This window comes from Cynocephalus volans, chromosome X (genome assembly GCF_027409185.1).
Source record: "Cynocephalus volans isolate mCynVol1 chromosome X, mCynVol1.pri, whole genome shotgun sequence".
NCBI classification, from domain to species: Eukaryota; Metazoa; Chordata; class Mammalia; order Dermoptera; family Cynocephalidae; genus Cynocephalus; species Cynocephalus volans.
Window position 1 is genome coordinate 21,792,251 of NC_084478.1, and position 21,588 is coordinate 21,813,838.

Sequence of the window (21,588 nt, forward strand, 5' to 3'; positions counted from 1 at the left end):
GTTCACTACCACACCACCAGCCCTACAAGAAATTCTCAAGGAAGTACTGGGTTTGATACCACAAAAACAACCATCACTGCCATGAATAGGCAAGAAAGAACAGTACCTATCAGCAAAACAAAAATGCTAACAAAAGAAAAAAAATAGTTTATCTATCACCCCAAGAAACCAACAAATACAGAAGACAAACAGAAAATTAGAAAGAAAGGAACGAATGATCCTTAAGACATCTAAACAAAAATCAGTATAATGCTAGGAGTAAATCAACACCTTTCAATAATAATTCTAAATGGAAAGGGATGAAATTCCACATTCAAAAGACACAGACTGACTGACTGGATTAAAAAGATGGACTGAACAATATGCTGCCTTCAGGAGACTCACCTCACCTGTAAAGATACACATAGACTAAGAGTGAAAGGATGGAAAAAGACATATCATGCAAATAGAAATGAAAAACGATCTGGAGTAGCAATTCTAATATCAGATAAAATAGACTTTAAAGCAAAAACCATTAAAAGAGATAAAGAAGGCTACTACATAATGATAAAAGGATCTATCCATCAAGAAGACATAACAATCATAAATATATACACACCTAATGTCAGAGCAGGCAGATTTACAAAGCAAACACTATTAGATCTAAAGAATGAGATCGACACTAACACCATAATAGCGGGGGACCTGAACACCCCACTCTCATCATTGGACAGATCATCTAGGCAAAAAATCAACAGAGAAAGAAGAGATCTAAACAATACTTTAGATCAAATGGATTGGACAGATATCTACAGAACATTCCATCCAACAACCTCAGAATATTCATTCTTCTCATCAGCACATGGAACATTCTCTAGGATAGACCACATGTTAGGTCACAAAGCAAGTCCTAACAAATTCAAAAAAATTGAAATTATTCCATGTATTTTTTCTAATCACAATGGATTAAAATTAGAAATCAATAATAAAAGAAACTCTGAAAACTATACTAACTCATGGAAATTAAGCAGCATTCTACTTAATGACATGTGGGTCCAAGAAGAAATTAAACAGGAAATCAAAAAATTTCTCAAAACTAATCAAAATAATGACACATCACACTAAAACCTGTAGGATACATCAAAAGCAGTATTAAGAGGGTAATTTATCTCATAAAATGCTTACTTCAGAAGAATGGAAAGATGTCAAATAAATAATCTAACACTTCACCTTAAAGATCTAGAAAAACAAGAACAATCCAAACCTAAAGGTAGTAGATGGAAAGAAATAATTAGATCAGAGAAGAACTAAATGAAATAGAAACATGAAAAACAACGCAAAAGATCAATGAAACAAAAAGTTGATTTACTGAAAAGATAAATAAAATTGACAGACCTTTCACAAGATTATCTAAGAAAACAAGAGAGAAGACCCAAATAACAAAAATTAGTAATGAAAAAAGTGATATGTCAACTGACACCTCAGAAATACAAGGAATCATTAGAGATTACTATAAATATCTATATACCAACAAATTTGAAAATCTGGAAGAAATGGATAAAATTCTGGACACATACAAACTACCAAAACTGAGCCAAGAAGATATAGAAAATCTGAAAAGACCAATAACAATAAAAGAGATTGAAGCAGTTATCAGAAGGCTCCCAACAAAGAAAAGCCCAGGACCGGATGTGTTCACTGCAGAGTTCTACCAAACTTTCAAAGAGGAACGGATACCAATTCTCTACAAACTATTCCAAAGGATTGAAACAGAGGCCATTCTCTCAAACTCATTCTATGAGGCAAACATCACCCTGATACCAAAACCAGACAAAGATACATCAAACATAGGAAACTACAGGCCTATACCCTTGATGAATAAAGATGCAAAAATCCTCGATAAAATACTAGCTAACAGAATACAGCAACACATACACAAAATTATACACCACGATCAAGTGGGATTCATCCCAGGGATGCAAGGTTGTTTCAACATATGCAAATTAATAAATGTGATACACCACGTCCATAAAAACAAACAAAAAGAACATATGATCATCCCTACGAAATATTTCCATTTTCAACAACATGGATGGACCTAGAGATAATTATATTAAGTGAAACAAGTCAAGCACAGAAAGAGAAATATCACATGTTCTCACTTATTTGTGGGAGGTAAAAATAAAAAAATAAATACATACATGATGATAAGATCTGCCAATACAGGGCCTGATAATTCCTAATGTCTAGTGCAACTCAAACCAACAGAACACAGAACTACAATGAAACTTTAACACAAATCATATCAGGTGGCTTAAAATTTTCTTTCATACTCATAAAAGAGTCACGGGCTCAAGTTGCAAGCCACAGAACACCTGCAGATTTAGAAAAATAGAGTTCTTTCACTCAATGACTTGTCCATCATTTAGAAAACGGTTTATCTATTTTTAAATTTCAAGGCTATGTACCTGGCTGACAGAGTTCCGCATGAATAGCTGTCACCAGAAAAAAGAGGAGCCACAACATTATTTCAGAATGGAAAACACAACCCAAACAGAAAAAAAAAATCCACCTTCCAGTTAATGCTTCCTTAGCCATTCTGTGACCCGGATTGGAATATCAGAGAAACAAGGGAGACACCGCCTAAAAGATTTAATTATTAACACCTCTCATTTGGGTTAATACTTCTGTAGAAGTGGCCCATCTCCTGTTATTTTCAAAATCTGTTTGGAAAACTCCAAACTCTACCACAAAAGAAAGTCCTCTGCTGACAAAGTTAGAACCTTCCTGCCACCCCTCCTGAGGTTCTCTCCTGACGTGTAGGTGAGAAGAATTGAATCCTCTCCGCAGGTTTTCCTTTCCACCTTTTCAAGGCTATTATCTGGCTCACAGATAGGCTATCTTAATTTGGGAAACAAAGATCACTGTTTCCTATCTCTAGTGAACAAAGGATGCCCTTCAGAGACTGGCCTCACCTGACTCTGACCACAGCAGGTGAACACACCAGGAGAGCTTCTGCTTCCAACAGAGGGATTGGTTTTGCTCAACACTAAGGTCTGGCAGTTGTATAAAATCTAAATTGATGATATAAAGCAGTGTGGTCCTATGGAATATTCTGTGATGATGGGAATGTTCAATATCTGTCCTATCGGATATGGTAGCCACTAGACATGGCTGGCTATTGAGAATTTGGAATGGGGCTAGGGCTGCTGAGATATGGAATTTTTGATTGACCTAATTCAATTTAAGTTGCAATGTGTGGCTGGCTAATGACTTCCTTGGTCAGTGCAGCTATGCAACAGCAATTAAGAGCTTCCTGCCATGAACTAGGTTCACTGGATTATTTCTCTTATACCCAAAACAACACCTCAGAATTGTGATTATAATCATCCTCCCTGGGAGGGAACTGAGGATCTGGTGTTTGATTCACTGGCAGCAACGAGATGAGTGGAATGGGTGTGGACTTACCAGCTAGGCCGAATTACAATGGGTCCCTGTCCCGGCCACATGGAACCACACTGCATCTCTGGCCATCATCGGTTAAAACTGATGTTGCAACAAAACCTCAGAGAAGCGATGAGTATGGAGACCATGGGTGTGAAAGAGTCTTTCCCCTGCTGAGTGTTCCACAGATGTCACAGCATCCCCCGAGGGTCCTTATCTGGGCTTTTCTCTCTGCCGTGCTGCCTGTTCATGAATTCAGTTCCCAAATCACACCTCGTTCATCGAAAATCATGAATGGAAAATTCAGTTTGGGGAACCCTGATGTTAAGTAGAAAATTTGGATTTTTAAAGCAACAATGAGGAAAATCACAAGGACCCTTCTGTAGCGCCTTGAGAGACATATTTCCCCCTCCTGGGAAGGCTGGTATTTTATCATAGGTGACCCACTTCTGTTAGCTAAATCCACCCCAGGAAGCTTTCCACATCTCTCTCACCTTGCTTGCAAGGGCAGTGAGTCACGCAAAGCTCTACTAGAGGGAGAGGCAGCCAAAAGGGAGCCCAGCCGTCCTAGCAATTCCACTGTTGGGTGCAATGGAAATTTCCTAGAAGGAAGAGCTCAACTAATCCCTGAAAAACATGTCAGACTAGATGGTCATCTTGGGAAACGTTAGACTAGATAAAGTCATCATGACAAGGAAAAGTCAGTACACATAGAAATAGAGATTGTAACCAAGCATTTGATTAAGATCGAGGAACATAGCCATTTAGACACAGAGAAACCTGATTCAGGTTTCCTGTAGTCTTGCACTTCACAAAAGTGATAAATTGCTCCATATGCTTTTATTGAGTCATCTATGTGAACGGGATTGAAGACAGTGAAATACCTCAGTATTTTATTCAGTGTATCTTATTCGGTGTAAGCCACTCATTTGAAAAGAGAAGAAAATCTCTTCTTTTAAATATCTCAGTGTTTGTTGTCTCAACTTAACAAATGTTACAAAAAAAGAGCTACAGAAGTTCTGTATAGCAAACACAGAGAAGCAAGAAGAGAAAAGTAGAAAACACCCATAATACCACAAGCATGGATGACCAACGCTGATATATATTAACAGCTGGAAAATACCTTCCTTAGCCTTGTGTCTTCTTATATTTTCTTGTGTGATGTTGTGGTTTCGTCTCATTGTAGTGGCACTATCAGAATAGGGTGATGTAATGACGGGAATAACGTATACCCCTTGTCTTCTTCCTTAATCTACTGAGATTGCTGCTACTCCATGCAATCCAGTAAGTCACTTTTCAAATGATGTGATAAAAGTGTCCTTTTATTTCCAATTACAAAAATTAATTTTTATCACTAATTAAGGTTGCATTTTATCAACTGTCTTTTCAGTATCCATTAACATGATCATACAGTTTTTACCATTTCATGCATTCTAGTATTAAATTTCTTCACATTGATTCAACCGTTACATAAACTGGGATTTGTTAAAGTTTACTTTTAGCATGTTGCTGGAATTAATTGCTGGGTTTTCTCCTAGGATTTTAAAACCAATTTTCGTAGAAGAACATCATGTAGGTTCTTCTTCAAGTGCTGATCCTTGAAACCCTTCCCCCCCCCCAGAACATACATTATCATCTTGAAAGTGATATAGAAAGATTTCTAATATTGTCTATGTTTAGAAATAATTATAATGCGTTAAAAAATGAGTTCACAGATGGAGAATCTGGGTGGGCCATGCATAGTTTAGAGGAACAGTTTTTTGAAAATATCTGACATTATCATTGATTTCAGGTTTCATACTTCTTTCTGAGTCCAATTCGGCTGTTTACAGTTCCAAAAAAAAATTTATTGTGTTAAGATTTCTAGTATTCTCATGTAGTTTATAGAACATTTCCCATAGGATATCTACCTTTGTTGCTATGTTCTCTTTATATTTTCTAGTGTGTATACACATTTTTCTCATTTTTCTATTACACTTGCCATAAGTTCACCCATTTTTTGTTGTTGTTTAATCAAAGAACAAAATCTTGGATGTAATTTTCAATTCTATTCTTTCTGTTTTCTGATTCATCAGACTTATCTATATTTGTTAAGTCCTTAGTCCTGTGGTCATTAAACTTGTTTTCTTCTTTTGATAACTCTTGACTTGGCTAATAGGCTCATTTATTTTTAATCTTTCTCAATTAATAATGACAGTATCTGTAGCTAAGATATTTCCTTGGAGTACTATATTGGCCACATGAAATAAGACATATAAATATACATTGTTCTCATTCTTATTTTCTAAATAGGTTAAAATTATAGTTTTAATTTTTTCTTTATTCCAGTAATTGCTTCAAAAAATCTTTGACAACAGCAAAAGAAACAGCAGCCCAAAATGGCATGAGTCAAAATACAGGCTTCTATAAATCATGTCAGGGGAATAGCCAAAAGCTCAAATAACAGATATGAGACACTGTAAAAAACTCGACTTCCAGTATGAAGACACCACAAGTTACATGTCACATGGAAGGTACTAAAAACAAATTCATTGTTATATAGCTTGATGGAGATCTCAACAAAATAGATGGGAAACAGAACTAGGCACTAGGGTTCTTGTCTCTCAACATAATGTCTTTATTTGCTTACACTTTTCAAAACTTTGCACAAAATTAGTATTTGTTCTAACATACAAGTTTTAAGTAGTAAATGTTGAGATTTATATCTGTGTAATTTGCTTCATAAAATGCTCATTTCAGCAATTTCACGCATGGCGGGTTAAGAACTTATTAGTAACCATGGTAATGATGACAAATAAAGCAGTTTCAATCATTCTGAATATGCTAGCATTGAATTCTAAATGTTCAGAGCTTAGAGAATGTAAATAAAAAGTTCAGATTACTGTTGCCATGAGCAATACAAAAGGGCACCAAGTCTCCTGAGACAATAAAAAATCGCTTTCTCCATGTTCTTGATACTCCACAACACTACTGAAAAGTGGTTTCTGGGCACACAGCTATTGATCTACTGCTCTGGATTAAGTAAAATATGAGATCACACAAAAAGACAAAATGTGTATTCTTTCAGTTCATGCAAGATGCCTTTTAAATTTCACCAGAGCCATAAATGCATGTGGGGATATGTAGGCTCCATTTACCTGCAATAAAGCAAGAAGTAGGGAGGGTCAGTGTTGCTTTTAAACTTTTACCTTGATTATTCGGTTTCATTGTCACAAACAGGAATTTAGTAAACCTATAGTGCTTAAAATTAGTATAGTAAACTGTGAAATTATTTCCAATGTGACAGGACTCTGTATATTTTTATTGGGTTCTGAGAAATGTATCTGGCTGAAACATATTAAAAGAAATCAAATAAACCTTTACTAACTGAACATGGAAACTTTTTATAAGATAAAACTTTTCACTTTTTAGGGTAACATCTTCATTAAATGGCTCCAATCAATGATTTTCTCGAGTACAAGCTGCAGAATTTTAAATAAATTGTGATCCTTTGTTGTTTAAATTGGAATAAAATCAGTATACTATATAATAAACATCAAAATGTTTATATTAATACACTCTCTTCAATATAATTGGGTAACAAAATAATTTTATTCTCTTTAAATTATTGATTAGTATTTACATGCATGGAGAGACAAGAACACTGTGCAAAAATATTCTATTTTAACTCAGTGGTTTTCAGTTGGGGGTTATTTTGTCCTCGAGAAAACATTTGGCAATGTCTGGAGCCATTTTTGGCTGTACAAATGGCAGGAGAGAGGGGTGCTACTGGCCTCTAATGGTAGAGGCCAGGAATGTTGCTAAACATCCTACAGTTTATAGTAACATCATTTAGACCTATATCTTTTACCTTTTTTCTCCTTGTAGTTGGGATAATAGAAATAACCCACACAAGAAAGAACCGGAGATAAAAGGGAACAAAATAGTGTGATTGTGTGTGTGTAAACTAAGCATATATTGAGACACTCATACTTACCTGGCTGTGTCCAGCCCAGCTGGGGTTGTTAGACATCCATGCTGTGCCACGCTATGCAGTAACCAAGACCCCCACCCAGATGTCATGTCACCCCGCCTTCTCTCACTCTGTGGTTACCACAGACTTGCTAACACCCTGCTGCAGCTATAGGCCCCCTAGGTCTCCACCTGTGGTTTCCACAGACTGCTAAAACAGAATTTTTCAGCATGCTTCTCACCTGCTGTACTTTTCCACCCTGAGACAGAGTCATACCCCCATAAGATCATAAGATCACTGCTCTTGCTCAGTCACAGAAACCCTGAAATACTACAATATAAAAATAACTGCCCCACTGTGTTGGGGTGCTCAGCCTTTGGACTTGAGTCTGTTGAGACAATGCCAGCATATCAATAAACTCTGTTTTCCTGTTTTAATCCTTGGTGTTTCCTGCCTCTACCTGCGAGTTCACAGTAACTCACTGCAACACAAGCAGTAACCCATGAAAACTTGAGTTGCACAAATTGACTCTGCTCTGGACCCAAGCCGTAAGTGAAATCAAGCAATTTGACCTATTTTCACGAGAAAACCAATTAAAATCAACGGTACTGAGAAACGGCAGGATCACCTAGAGCACCACAGGCTTTTGAGAGGACTCCTATTATACAGAACTCACCATCCAGCTCTAAAGCACACAGCTTAGACCAGCCACTCCTCCAGAGCCTCCCAGGCTCTAAGCCAATCACTGGGTTCCTCTCTTTTGCTGCCTTCACCTCAGAAAGTGCCTGGGCTGAGGAAGTAGGGAGGGAGATTATGTCTCTCAACAGCTCACAGGCATATGCAAGCCTTGATAAATTTGCATTTAACACCTAGCCACTCAGCCCACATAAACAAAAAGGCTTCAGTTTCTTGGACCCATTTTCTCTTAACAGGAGTAATGTGCCTTAAAGAGTATAATAATGACTTCACCCGGCACCATTGTCTTTTATACCGCTTTGTTACCTCTTTTAATCCTATAACAAGCAAATGAAGTAGAGAATGGTTCCACTTTAGAGATGCAGAAATTGAGGCCCAGACATATTAGGTGTCTGTCCATGTCACATGATAGTGCCTGGCAGAGCCTGGGTTTCAACTTGAACTATCTGTTTTGTGTTTGAGCTCTTAATCACCAAGACTGCTTCCTCTCAGTGACAGACACAGATAAGAAGAGAAATGTGGACCTGGATATGTATGCATATGTGGATGGGATATAAATATGGATGCAAATGTACATATAGATGACTATAATTATATGCCACTGTATCATTTTATCTTTTCAATATAAAATAAATAGTAAATATATGTCATTGTACTTTTTTCATGTGCTCTTTTATTTTCATTTCTTGTAGGCTTTCTTTTTTCAGTTCCTTGTTCCACTAACTAGGTTTCTTCCTTCCTTTCCTTGATCTATTTACTGCATGGGGATAATTGCTTCCTATACTATAAGCAACTGACACTTCCCTGAAGTAACTGAAAAGACCCCAGGGACAGTTTTATAGTCAGAGGCCTTAGGTGTTAAAACACCCTTGGGACTCCAGTTGAGCCTGAACATTAGAGCCCTGGGGAATGGGTATGTCTTATCATTATTCATTGCTTTCCTTTGTTGCTTATTCTTAATAAATGGCAAAGACTCCCATAAGTATGTGCCAAGAGCAACCTCAAGAGTATTACAAAAAAGTCATATTCTTCCTCTCATATTTTCATTGTTGAATTAAAGTGAAAAACAGGCTAATATTGCTGAAGTCAACATACATAAACAAGACACAGAAATTGGATAATTAGGTAGATATAATTTTTGAATAATGGGGGGTTCTTTAAAGATATATAGAGTTGCTATATACTGGAATTCTATTTCTCCTTGAGTTATGCTGCTAAAGTTATTTTTTGTGAAGAGAGAAACATGCAACCAAGAAAGACAGACACCACAAATGCAATGGCATGGTCAGGTATGACTGTCCTGGGGAAGACTGGCGATTACCTTCTGATGAAAGGAAGCCACTCAGCACATGTGACCTCTCATTCTCTGCCTCTGGCAGTAAAAAGAGAATAGGAGAAATCACAACAGGAACGTTTGGAACATTTATTTGAGAGGAAAGGCAAAAAAAGGTCTCATTGCTGCAAGCTGAATGATACTAGAAATTATTATCTATGCAAGTTGTCACATCTCCTTACTTGATCATCTTTAAAATAAAAGCAAAAAAAAAAAAAAAAAAAAAAAAAAAAAACTGCTCTAGATAATAAAACCAGTCTAGGTAATCTAATTCTACCTATGGATGGCATGAGATGCACAGTGTAAAGTATCAATGAGATAATTTCCAATGGATTTTTTTAAAAGATGATCAGTAAGGGGGTCTTAACCCTTGACTTGGTGTTGTCAGCACCACGCTCTCCAAGTGAGCTAACCGGCCATCCCTATATAGGGATGCGAACCCGTGGCCTTGGTGTTATCAGCACCAAACTCTGCAAAGCGAGCCATGGGCCAGCCCCTCAAATGGAAAATTTTAAGAGGAGTTCTCCATATACAGCTGCATTAAAAGAGATACAGCTTGAGCAAATGAGTGGCAAGCATCGTAATGAGATTACTACAAAGAGTGATCCCACTGATGAATGAATGGGACAAATGGCTGTAAAAACCATGTTTACAAAGATCTTTTATGAGTTCAGAGTGGGGAAAAATACAGAGAGAAAAAACACATTTGGAAAGAGAAACAGTTGTGAAAAGTCAAGGGGCAAGATATGCTGAAGGGAAATTCGAGTAGCACACATTTGTAAAGCTAGCATTTCAACTGAAGCTTAGTACAATCAGAAGCATGTGGAAAAAAGAAATAAACTCAAAATTAGTTTACCTCTATTTAAAGCAAAAATAAGAAATAGGATAAGAATAGTTCTATTTTGGAGACAAATACTTTAAGGTTAGAGAGATGACCAAGTAGAAGCAGTTGATACCTAATTGCCCTCTATTCTTTCCATTAAGGAGAAAAAGAGGGCGGTGAGAGAAAGGAAGGGACATATGGAGACATATATTTGCCTGTCCTGAAAAGCTGAGAATTCTAACCTGATGATTTTATAACATTGCTATATAACTTGGCTTCAGCACCTATTTAAAGAGAAGGGAAAGAGAACGGTGACATGCTGTAGAGCAAAGAGCTTAACCACACAGGTTCTTGACTCTGACTCCAGTTTTCAAATCTAAGCTGAGTTTTACTGTGGAAACTCGGAGAAGTTTGTTAACCTCAATACACTCAGACAGAAAAAAGTTTAAGGAAGATCCTGAAAAAGAAAAAACAGGTTTATGAAATTGATACTAAATTAATAGTATCATTTTAATAAAATGAGAAGGAATTTAATACTTTTTATAATGAAATCCTTCCATCATAGTGAAAAGAATGATTTTTTTCACATTATTTTATACACTCATTCTTAATATTCGCTGAATACCTATTGTCCTCTAGGCAACGCGATACAGGGGAGAATAAGACTGTCCAGGATCCATCTTTGCCTCTGGTGGGGTGGGGGCAGAAGAAGACAATAAAAGTAAGCAAATGATGTGGTGACTTCAGATTGAGAAAGTTCTATTCACAAGCTAAAATAAGGCAACCTAAGAGAAGAGAAGGGGTTGCTGGTTCAGATTGTGGGCCGAGAGGTATTTTTCAGGGACTGATTTTGGAGACAAAGTGTGAAAGATGATGAGGGGGGTATGTGAAAATATAGTGGCATGGAATTCTGGCCAGTGGAAGCAGCAAGAACAGAGGCCGTAGATAGGAAAGAGATATGCAAGAAAGCCAGTGAGCAAGATGAGCAGTAAGCTGAGGGGAAAGGGGTTGGAGGTGAGTGTGAGCAGGTGAGACCTGCTAGAATGCTAGACTGTGGATTTGTAGAAAGTTTGAAAGCTCTACCTGCTACAGGGACAGACCTGCAGCACATCAGAAGGGGAGTTGTGTCTAGAATCAACTCCTTGAGTTTCATTATTAACTTATTTGGTAGCTACTGTCCCCAGCAGACACCAGAGGTGCACACATGAGTCTCCTGGGGGTGGAAGGTTGGTGCATGGGCAGGGAAGCCTCAGTGTCAGGGGTCAAATTGCTGCAGCGCTTCAATGACACAACCACAATATAAACCTTTAAGAGTTTTTAGTACTTATGGAACCTGGGGTGTACAAGTCATGCCTGGAGGAGGCCACATATACAGGGAGGTCAGGGAGGGAGTGCAGGTGGGCTGAGTGGGGACCCTTGGGCCAACACTTTTATAGCCAAACAGGTTTTCTGCAGGGAGATTTAATTATTGGATTTAAAGCAAGCAGGCACTAGTTCCGGGAGCTCATGCTGTGACTGAGGGGTCATCACTTTAAGTTTCCAGGGAGATGTCTGAATGGTCCCTTTAAAGGAAGCAGTGGGAAAGCAGGTAGCCCAGCCTGCTAGGTAGAGGACATGCCCCTAAGTCTTTATCTCTGGCCACCAGCTGAAGCCATCCAGGCAGGGCATAGAACTGGAAACTGTGTCAAGGGTGACTGAACTTTTCTTCTGGTATAAAAAGGTAAACTTATATTCAAAAACGAATGCCAGGGCTACATAAAACTATAAGCACTCACTACACATTACTAAAACAAATTCACTTTTTAATTATTTTCCTGGAGAAAGACCTGAAAATAAATGACACTTACTGTTTTATTATAAATATGCAGAGATCCTGCTTAATAGAAATCTTGGACAACAAAAGTTCAAATAAGCTGATTTTACTATATCAGACATGAAATAAAGAACTGTAAAATTTGAGTTTTTTAAACTGTTTTTTACATGTTGGAAACTTAGTAAATGATAAGAACTGAAAATTATTAATAGCAGTATTTCTCAACTTGGAGTAATTTAGCTTCCACCCACCCACCCAAGAGAGATGTTGGGCAGTGTCTGCAGATACTTTTGGTTGTCAAAACTGGGGGATTGGGTGCTAATGGCATCTAGTGGACAAAGAAGAACTACCCTACTCCACCTACTCTCAATAATCAACCAAGGAGCCAATGTAGGCATTTTCAGGGCCTGAGATCTTTATTAAAATTCACTTTATAGGGTCGTGTTTCATGGGAAATATAAAGCCTAAGAATCGTCTAAGACGTAGGAATACAGTTATTGTACTTATGAAGTTATGCAGTACACATTCAGTACTAAAAACCATGATACTGTATGCATCGCCTATAAATCTGATAAGCCTCTTAAATTATAATTTTAAGTAATTATAAACCAAAATTTGATAATTTTGAGTGATTTTAGTGTATAATTTAAAAATACATTCCTACACCAACGTACCAGCACTCCTGCCCAAGAAAATGATAGCAGATCACCTAGCAGTAACAAAACACTAAAGGTTATTTTTTGGGAAGAATGAACGAAATCTTCACACACGTAGCAATGCATCCGAAATCAATACTAGCCATGATGTTTAGCATTTTTCCTTATTAAACATCAAAACATTTTTTTCTGTGTCTGACTCAGTCCAATTCTCTCACAAAATATCAAATATATTATATTCAAGGCACTCTTTTAAATGATAATGGAAGTAAATGTTAAGTTGAAATCAACTGCTTCGTATAAAATTAAAATTTATATTTTATTGCATAATAGGTTTTGTGTTCTTCTGAAGAAATGGAGATTATTTCTATCTCTAAGTAAAAGTTGAGCAGTTTTTAACACCAAATTAGGCTCCTTGCTGTTATTTATACGAAATGGTTATAGGACAATTAGTAAGAAGACAGCTAATGTTATTCCCAGTGATCCAGGTGGGAAAAGGAAGTAGCCTGGTCTATCCAGACAAAGAAGAAGTGAAGATCTATGAATTATGTAATTTAAAACAAAATTCAAAATGAGTGTAGAAGTAACTATTTGAACAGTAGAAAGAGGAGAGGATGGCACTGAAAGTGAGATTCTAAAATTTACATGAGGCCAAGACAACATTTTTCTCCTTTTCAGTCCCCTCCTAAGTTTCTGAGGTGTGAGCAGAAGATTATGGAGCTTCCACAGAAGCCAAGCACACAACTGAGAATGTGCTAGTGCTGACACAAACTGCCTGTAGATCCGAGAAAATACTTAAGACTGAGTCTCACTTCTGATACTATGGGAAGATGAGGGCCAGTACTGCTGCAGTGCACACACAACAGGATGACGCTTTCAGCTGAGAATAAAAGGTTTTAAGTGTTCACACACGCTAATACTCTATATATACAGGAACCATACATCTCTCTTTGCCCAGAAAACTTCTGGGTTATACTTGTTGTCCAAGTTTGTGGAAGATTGCATCAATGTACCCAATTCTTCACCCTTCCCTCTCCCCGTGTCCTTTGCTACATAACTTTGTTATGTTCCCGCACTCTAGGGGCAGCATACTTTTTATCCCTTGATTCTGGTCTTGGCCATGAATTTTCTATGAATTTTCAAGCTTCAAAACAGAAGCTTGAAAGAGAGTGAACATTTTAATACTAGAATTAAGGTTCTTTCACTACTTGAGAGTGGATGGAAAAGCGCAATCTCCATCTGAAATCTGGAAGATAGGGAAGAAATATTTGACAGAACATGGAGGAAAACATCCAGCTGATTCAATTCACTCGCTTTTCATGCAACTAAAAGCTGAAAACAGGAGAATATTCTTCCCCTGGTCACTATCAGTAAGAAGTAAACTATCCAAAAGGGTGTAATTGGGGCAGCAGAGAAAATGCCAAGTGTACCCTGTAAATTAAAAATATCTCTTGATACAACCATCAATCTATTCCAAAATAGGACTGAACATAAAAGTTCAAATTCCCTTTTTTTCCACAGTGCCTGGAATAGAGCCTGTACATAGGGGCTGCTCAATGACTACGTGAGAAATAAATAAATGGATTATTGGAAATCATCCTAGTAAAAAAGGTTTGTTTATTTGTTTGTTTATTTATACATACATACATACATACATACCATAAATGATTGTTGATAAAATACAATGAACCATGCCTACAGTAAGTACTAGAAACACAGAACTGAGCAAAATAAAACAATAAAAAAATAAAATCACGGCCCTTATACAGCTGATAGTCTGGTTTAAAAAACAGAATAAGAGAAGTACAAAGTGATCAGATGATACTAAGTGCTTTGGTCGAAAAAAATATATATATATATAAGAGATGGGCAGGTTGGGATGGGAGGACATTACAATTTTAAAGGGGTTGTTAGGGAAGGTCTCACTGAGGGGGGGACATTTGAATAAATTTTTGAAGGAGGTGAGGGTGTGCCATGTAGATATAATTCTGAGAAGTAGAGTGTTTTGGGTGGAAAGAAGGGCAGGTGCAAAGGCCCTGAAGCAAGAGTGTGCCTGATGTACTTCAGACACAGCAAGGTGGCTAGTGTGGCTGGCGTAGAATATGGGAAAGAGAGACTATCAGCTGAAGAGCTTGCATACTTCAAGGGGCCAGATCTTGTTAGGCTGTATATACCGTAGTTAGAAATTTGGCTTTTATGCAAAGTAGGGTAGAAACACACTTGAACAAAGAAGTGGGAGGGTATGACTTCTGTTTTAAAAGTCCCCGCTCTCGTTATTGTGCTGAGAATGTACTAGTAGGGCAAAAAGGTAGAAGCCAGGGGAAGAGAATATTAGAAATTTCCAAATGAAAGATGATGGTGCTTTGACACTGGTGGTAGTGGTGAGAAGCAGTAGGATATTGAATACCTTTTGATAGTCAGACAGACAGCATATACGAAAAAACTAAACGTAAAGTGTCAGAAAAAGAAAAGTCAAGAATGACCCCATATTGTTTACAAGAACAAAAGGAAGGATGGAGTTGACACTGCTTGCCTTGTGTTTCAAATATGAAATGGTCTTTCTTCCTACAAGTAGAATATTTGGACGTCTAAATATTCTATCTGTATATACTTGCTTGGTTTACCTATATCTAAACTTCAGAAATATGTGACACATTTCTTTCATGTCTTTTAATCAACTCAAGAAATATACAAATTAAGCTCTTAGTAGTCATAAGATGTGGATGAATTGCAAAATCCTTGTGTAAAAGTATTTGTTTTCAGAGCAGAGTCATCAAGAACTATACCTTTTACTCCCCTAAGTTCTGGGGGAAGAAGTGTGAGGAAGGCCGACGTCCAACATGGAAGAAGCCTCCTGAGTCTTAATATTGATACCACCCATTTAGATTTTGAACTGCTCTTAAGTTTTTCCTTCACAAAACAAAATGGAGAAATAGCAAATAACAGTGATCGTTGGGATAAAAATCACATTGTTGTAAACATCTGCTGTAACCATTTATTCATAGTCTGGGAAAGAGCATTACATATTGGGAACAGCAAAGTGGAGAGTCGGAACTACTCTATAAAAGGCCTGGTTTCAAATACTGGCGTCATTACTAACTGTGAGGGTTGAAACCAAATACTTGATTGAGTTTGCAGTTTCAAGTTTTTTTCTCTCCAATAGGACAGTAGTAACATCTTCCTCATGCCATTAGTGAATGAAGGTTAAGTGAAAAAGCAAATAAAACATACGAAATTATGAAAACACACAGATTTGTGCTGAATGCCTCTTGAAGAATAGAACCTGAGGGCACATTCAGAGAACTGACCGTTTTAGAATTGATTCTAGTAGATACTTTAATATAAAAGCAAACGGGGAAAAAAATTGGGCCATTAGCATCCATGTCATTATTATTATGGTGTATTTGCAGATCGTGTCATTTATTAATTCTTATGTTTAAATATTATTTATGATTTGTAAATGTTACTAAACCAGCAGTATCCTGGCATTGATTTGAATTTTATCATGAAATGACTGTCCAACAAAAAACAAAATAAAATAAATAAACAAATAAACAAGGGGGCTGGCTGGTTAGCTCACTCAGTAGAGTGTGGTGCTAATAACACTGGTGTCAAAAATTCAGATCCCATACAAGCCAGCCACCATAAAAAGAAAAGAAAAAAAAGTGATTGTAATTCACATTCAAGTCCACCCCATCTATACTGTCCAAGGGAACATTCTAGAATCCTCTGGAGGCAACACTGCGAGTGAGGTGTGTGGAAGTTTTTCTGTTTTACTTGAGAATTGTCATACATCTCAAATGCTATGTAAAATGAAGTGATTGTTACAAATAAGACTCTTGAAGCACAAATGTGCTTCGTGTGGCCCGGTTCTCAGATTTTCCCTTGCAATAACAGGGTTAAGGTTTTAGAGAAATATTTTTTAAAAGAACACTGCAGAAGTTGCTGCTACATCAAAAATCAACTTGGTTACTGTTAAAATTATATTGAACAGATCTGCCACATCCAAGCTTCTATTTTTCAGTTGGCCATACACAGATGTGTATCTAAAAGAGGAAGTGCATGACTTTCATCTTGTCTTGATAATTTTATGTTATTACAAATTATATAGATGGAAGGAATGTGAAATAAAGTGTGATGAAAGCCAAGAAAAGAAGGGGATAGCACAGTTCAATGGCTGAGAAAACCAATTTTGGAATCAGAAAGACATGTGTTCAAATCAGAGTTCCTCAATTTATTAGCTGTGTGACCTTTGGCAGTTTACTTAAGTTCCCTAAGTCTGTTTCCTGATTCTAAAAGGATTCTTAATACTCCTGTATCACTGGATTATTACGAAAATTAAGTAAGAAAATATGTATAACGTTCTTGTCACAGTGTCTTGAACGTAGTAAGCACTTAAATATTATACTTGGTCAATTATGTTATTACCTTCTTCATAATAATAAGAAGAACTAATTATTATTATTTGTTTGTTGTGCTCATTATGATTATCATCACTAAGAAAAGAAGTAAAATAATTTATCTGTAATTGTCCATAACCACTCTTCGCAAATTTCAACTCACAGTTTCCCTTTGGCTCAGTCCTTCCCTAAGAATAAGGAGCGAACTTATGGATTGGAAAATGTAAGAAAATGTGTGCTGGAAGACAGAGCTTCAGGCCTAAGTGAACAGAGGAAAGGGGCTGCCCAATTCCCTCTTGGAACAATATCCTCTCTCTCTAAGATGGATTAACAGAGGGATCCAGGCTTAGGCCAAGTCTTATGGAGGAGACCCAAGCCTATTCCTCTGATTCTTGCTAATGGTCTACAGGTCACTTGCTCCTGCTTGTTTTTTGGTCCAGCCTTTTCTTGTCGTACAACGTCAGATGTGGACTTGGTCAGGACATAGGTGATTAAGCTTCCCTTTTGTCAAGGTCCTAAGTCTCCATCCCCACACACCAGATGAGTAAAAATGTTTCCGAGGGACAACAATCCTTTATGCAAGAACATCCTCTAACTTCTAAGCTTCCATGCGTGCATTTAGCAGCAGCTCCCTGTGGCAAGTATAGTTACTGTCACATAAGCACATTCTTGGGGCAGAATCCTGTGGGGATCACAAGATTCCTTCGGGATCGAGGCTATTTCAGACAGCCGAGAGCAGGCCCAGAGGCTCCCTTTTTAGGAGAGCGTAGGTAAGGGAGGGCAGAAGGCAGGGATGGAGGTTGGGGACATTGAAGGGGTGACAGTGGAAGACAGCAGGGCCGCCGGGAACCCTGCTGACCTGTGGCCTCCCAGGAGCCGCTGCTGCCCCTGTGACCACTGCCGACCCGAACTGCCACCTCGGCCACCGTAGCTGTCCTAGTCGCCGCAGCTACCGTTGCCAGGATACGCAAAGCGGCGGCCGGAGCCAACCCCGGGTCTGGTGCGGTGAGGCCGGAGGTGGACATGGCGAGCAGACGGCGCCACGTCAGGGTCTGTGTTCGGGATGAAGACCAGCGCTGGGACCAAGTAGGTCCCGGGGACGTGTCCTGGGCTTCCACTGAGCTGGTCCAGCTGCCTAACTGTGAACTCGATGGGCTTGAACAAATCGCTGCTTTGGTTACCTCGGTTCTCCCCTCGCCATGAGGGGACGTACTGAGCACTGTCGCAGAGCGCAGCTGCCCCGCCGTGTCCCCATCCTGCACGTTTCCACTCCTCTCTTCATCTCCTGCAAAAGGGATTCTTGTCTTTCCGCCTTTTCTCCCGCGCTCCGGCTTCCGCGTCTGCGTGGCCTCCTGGCCGTCACCCTGGTCCCCTCGTCCCTCTCAAGTCCTGAGAGCCTCTGTCACCGCCACTCTCGGGGTGTCGGTGCTGGTCCCCTCGTCGCCCTCACGTCCTCAGAAAGTTATTTTCCAATGTTGGCATGACTGCTACTCCCATATCTTCTTTAAAACACATTTCTTCCTTTACCTCCGAGACTTTGGCACCTCCTTGAGGTATGTTACCATATGGGATGGAACGCAAATAATTCTGTATTCGACTTTCCGTGTCTTTCTGATCGTCATATTTAATCTTCACTCCTTTGAATGTCTGGACATATTCAATTGATTCAAGTGCCTTATAAAACTTTTCGACTATATGTGCAACAAGAGATGGGATATTTTCCACTCTTATGTATTCAAACAGCTCAATAATAGCTGAATTCAACATATTGTACCTGGATCCATTATGCAGAAAAGCATTTACAACTGGGTCAAACAGATTTCCCCTGATGATGTAACTATTATAAAGTTCATCTTTAAGGCCAATCATCCTTCTCATAAAGCGAACAGCACACAAGACCAGAAAGTGTGCTTTGAATTCATCAAAATCAAGACCCTTCTTAGCAAATCGTTGCTCAAAATAGAGCTTTGTATGTAATGTGTGTGTTGTTGTAAGCAAAATGTGAGTAGGTCTAAAATTATAGCAAGCAGCTTTGCTGTTTGATAATTATCGGGGCCATTTTTGCTTTCGGTGGATATATTACCTCCTTCACGTATGTCTTCTGAAGTGGTGGCCAAAAGTGGTGCTATGAAGTTATGCACATAATGTTTATAGAAGCAATTTAGAAAATCGCATCTTACGTTTTTATTGGATGCTGACAGCATGTTGTCCAGATCAAGCAAAGTGCGCAGATGTTCCATCACGTGCAGAGCACCTCCCAGCTCAGGATCAGTATCACAGGTCATTTGTTTAATCACTACATTCATGAAAAGGTCATCACCTTCAGTCTTCTCTGCTTCCTCCATTACAAGTTCTCGGATCTTCGATGGACTGTACTCAACTAGATAAGTAAATATATCTGTAGCAGCCGATCTTATTAGCAAATCATCGGCACTCATTACGATTTTAAGAGCAGGAAGAATTTCCAATTGTGTCAACTTTTGGAATAACTTATACTTGCTTTGAGGCCGTAATGTCTTAGAAAATGCACAGAAGTCCTTGAAAAAAAGCACCAATTCACGCCGTTTGTCATCATCTAGAGTCTTATCCTGAAACTTTGCTAAAACTTAAGACAAACACTTGCGATCTCGCTGCAGCATGCTGGCTATCTCAACTTTCTTGAGGAAAATAAAATGTTGAAGAGTAGAAAGATTATCTGCAGATGTGGGTGGCTGAGGCACCAGAACGTCATATATGTACTGCACTCTGTACATCTGACGTATTTTTTGCCTAAGTTCAGAGTCTGTTATTGGTATAAATTCCTGGAACTTGGCAGTTTCGCTCAAGAATTCCCTATGCCGTCTTGGCTGAGCCAAAGCAGGATCGTATTCAAGGCATCCCATCACATCCATGATACACTCATCAGAAAGCATGATCTTAAACAGAGGTTTGCTGTCGAAGGAGAACAGGCCTTTAATAATTGCATGGAAACGGTGTAAGCCTTCGGTGTTGTCTAGATTTTCACAAGTGCGGAACAGCTGCAGGAGTTTTTGAATATAATCCTCACTTTCCAGGACCAGAGCCAGCCTTTCCTTGCCGGTAGGCGAGGGGAGAACCGAGGTAACCAAAGCAGCGATTTGTTCAAGCCCATCGAGTTCACAGTTAGGCAGCTGGACCAGCTCAGTGGAAGCCCAGGACACGTCCCCGGGACCTACTTGGTCCCAGCGCTGGTCTTCATCCCGAACACAGACCCTGACGTGGCGCCGTCTGCTCGCCATGTCCACCTCCGGCCTCACCGCACCAGACCCGGGGTTGGCTCCGGCCGCCGCTTTGCGTATCCTGGCAACGGTAGCTGCGGCGACTAGGACAGCTACGGTGGCCGAGGTGGCAGTTCGGGTCGGCAGTGGTCACAGGGGCAGCAGCGGCTCCTGGGAGGCCACAGGTCAGCAGGGTTCCCGGCGGCCCTGCTGTCTTCCACTGTCACCCCTTCAATGTCCCCAACCTCCATCCCTGCCTTCTGCCCTCCCTTACCTACGCTCTCCTAAAAAGGGAGCCTCTGGGCCTGCTCTCGGCTGTCTGAAATAGCCTCGATCCCGAAGGAATCTTGTGATCCCCACAGGATTCTGCCCCAAGAATGTGCTTATGTGACAGTAACTATACTTGCCACAGGGAGCTGCTGCTAAATGCACGCATGGAAGCTTAGAAGTTAGAGGATGTTCTTGCATAAAGGATTGTTGTCCCTCGGAAACATTTTTACTCATCTGGTGTGTGGGGATGGAGACTTAGGACCTTGACAAAAGGGAAGCTTAATCACCTATGTCCTGACCAAGTCCACATCTGACGTTGTACGACAAGAAAAGGCTGGACCAAAAAACAAGCAGGAGCAAGTGACCTGTAGACCATTAGCAAGAATCAGAGGAATAGGCTTGGGTCTCCTCCATAAGACTTGGCCTAAGCCTGGATCCCTCTGTTAATCCATCTTAGAGAGAGAGGATATTGTTCCAAGAGGGAATTGGGCAGCCCCTTTCCTCTGTTCACTTAGGCCTGAAGCTCTGTCTTCCAGCACACATTTTCTTACATTTTCCAATCCATAAGTTCGCTCCTTATTCTTAGGGAAGGACTGAGCCAAAGGGAAACTGTGAGTTGAAATTTGCGAAGAGTGGTTATGGACAATTACAGATAAATTATTTTACTTCTTTTCTTAGTGATGATAATCATAATGAGCACAACAAACAAATAATAATAATTAGTTCTTCTTATTATTATGAAGAAGGTAATAACATAATTGACCAAGTATAATATTTAAGTGCTTACTATGTTCAAGACACTGTGACAAGAACGTTATACATATTTTCTTACTTAATTTTCGTAATAATCCAGTGATACAGGAGTATTAAGAATCCTTTTAGAATCAGGAAACAGACTTAGGGAACTTAAGTAAACTGCCAAAGGTCACACAGCTAATAAATTGAGGAACTCTGATTTGAACACATGTCTTTCTGATTCCAAAATT

The 21,588-nt window shown here is 39.1% G+C and overlaps 1 protein-coding gene across 1 annotated transcript; it reads right to left on the bottom strand.

The window, feature by feature from the left end:
* Positions 1-17,812: 17,812 nt before the first annotated feature.
* LOC134367801 (serine/threonine-protein phosphatase 4 regulatory subunit 3B-like) lies at positions 17,813-20,353 on the bottom strand. The gene is given in 3 exon segments (XM_063084499.1): positions 17,813-18,475; positions 18,624-18,988; positions 19,147-20,353. Coding segments are annotated over 3 exon segments (2,235 nt in total).
* Positions 20,354-21,588: the final 1,235 nt, after the last annotated feature.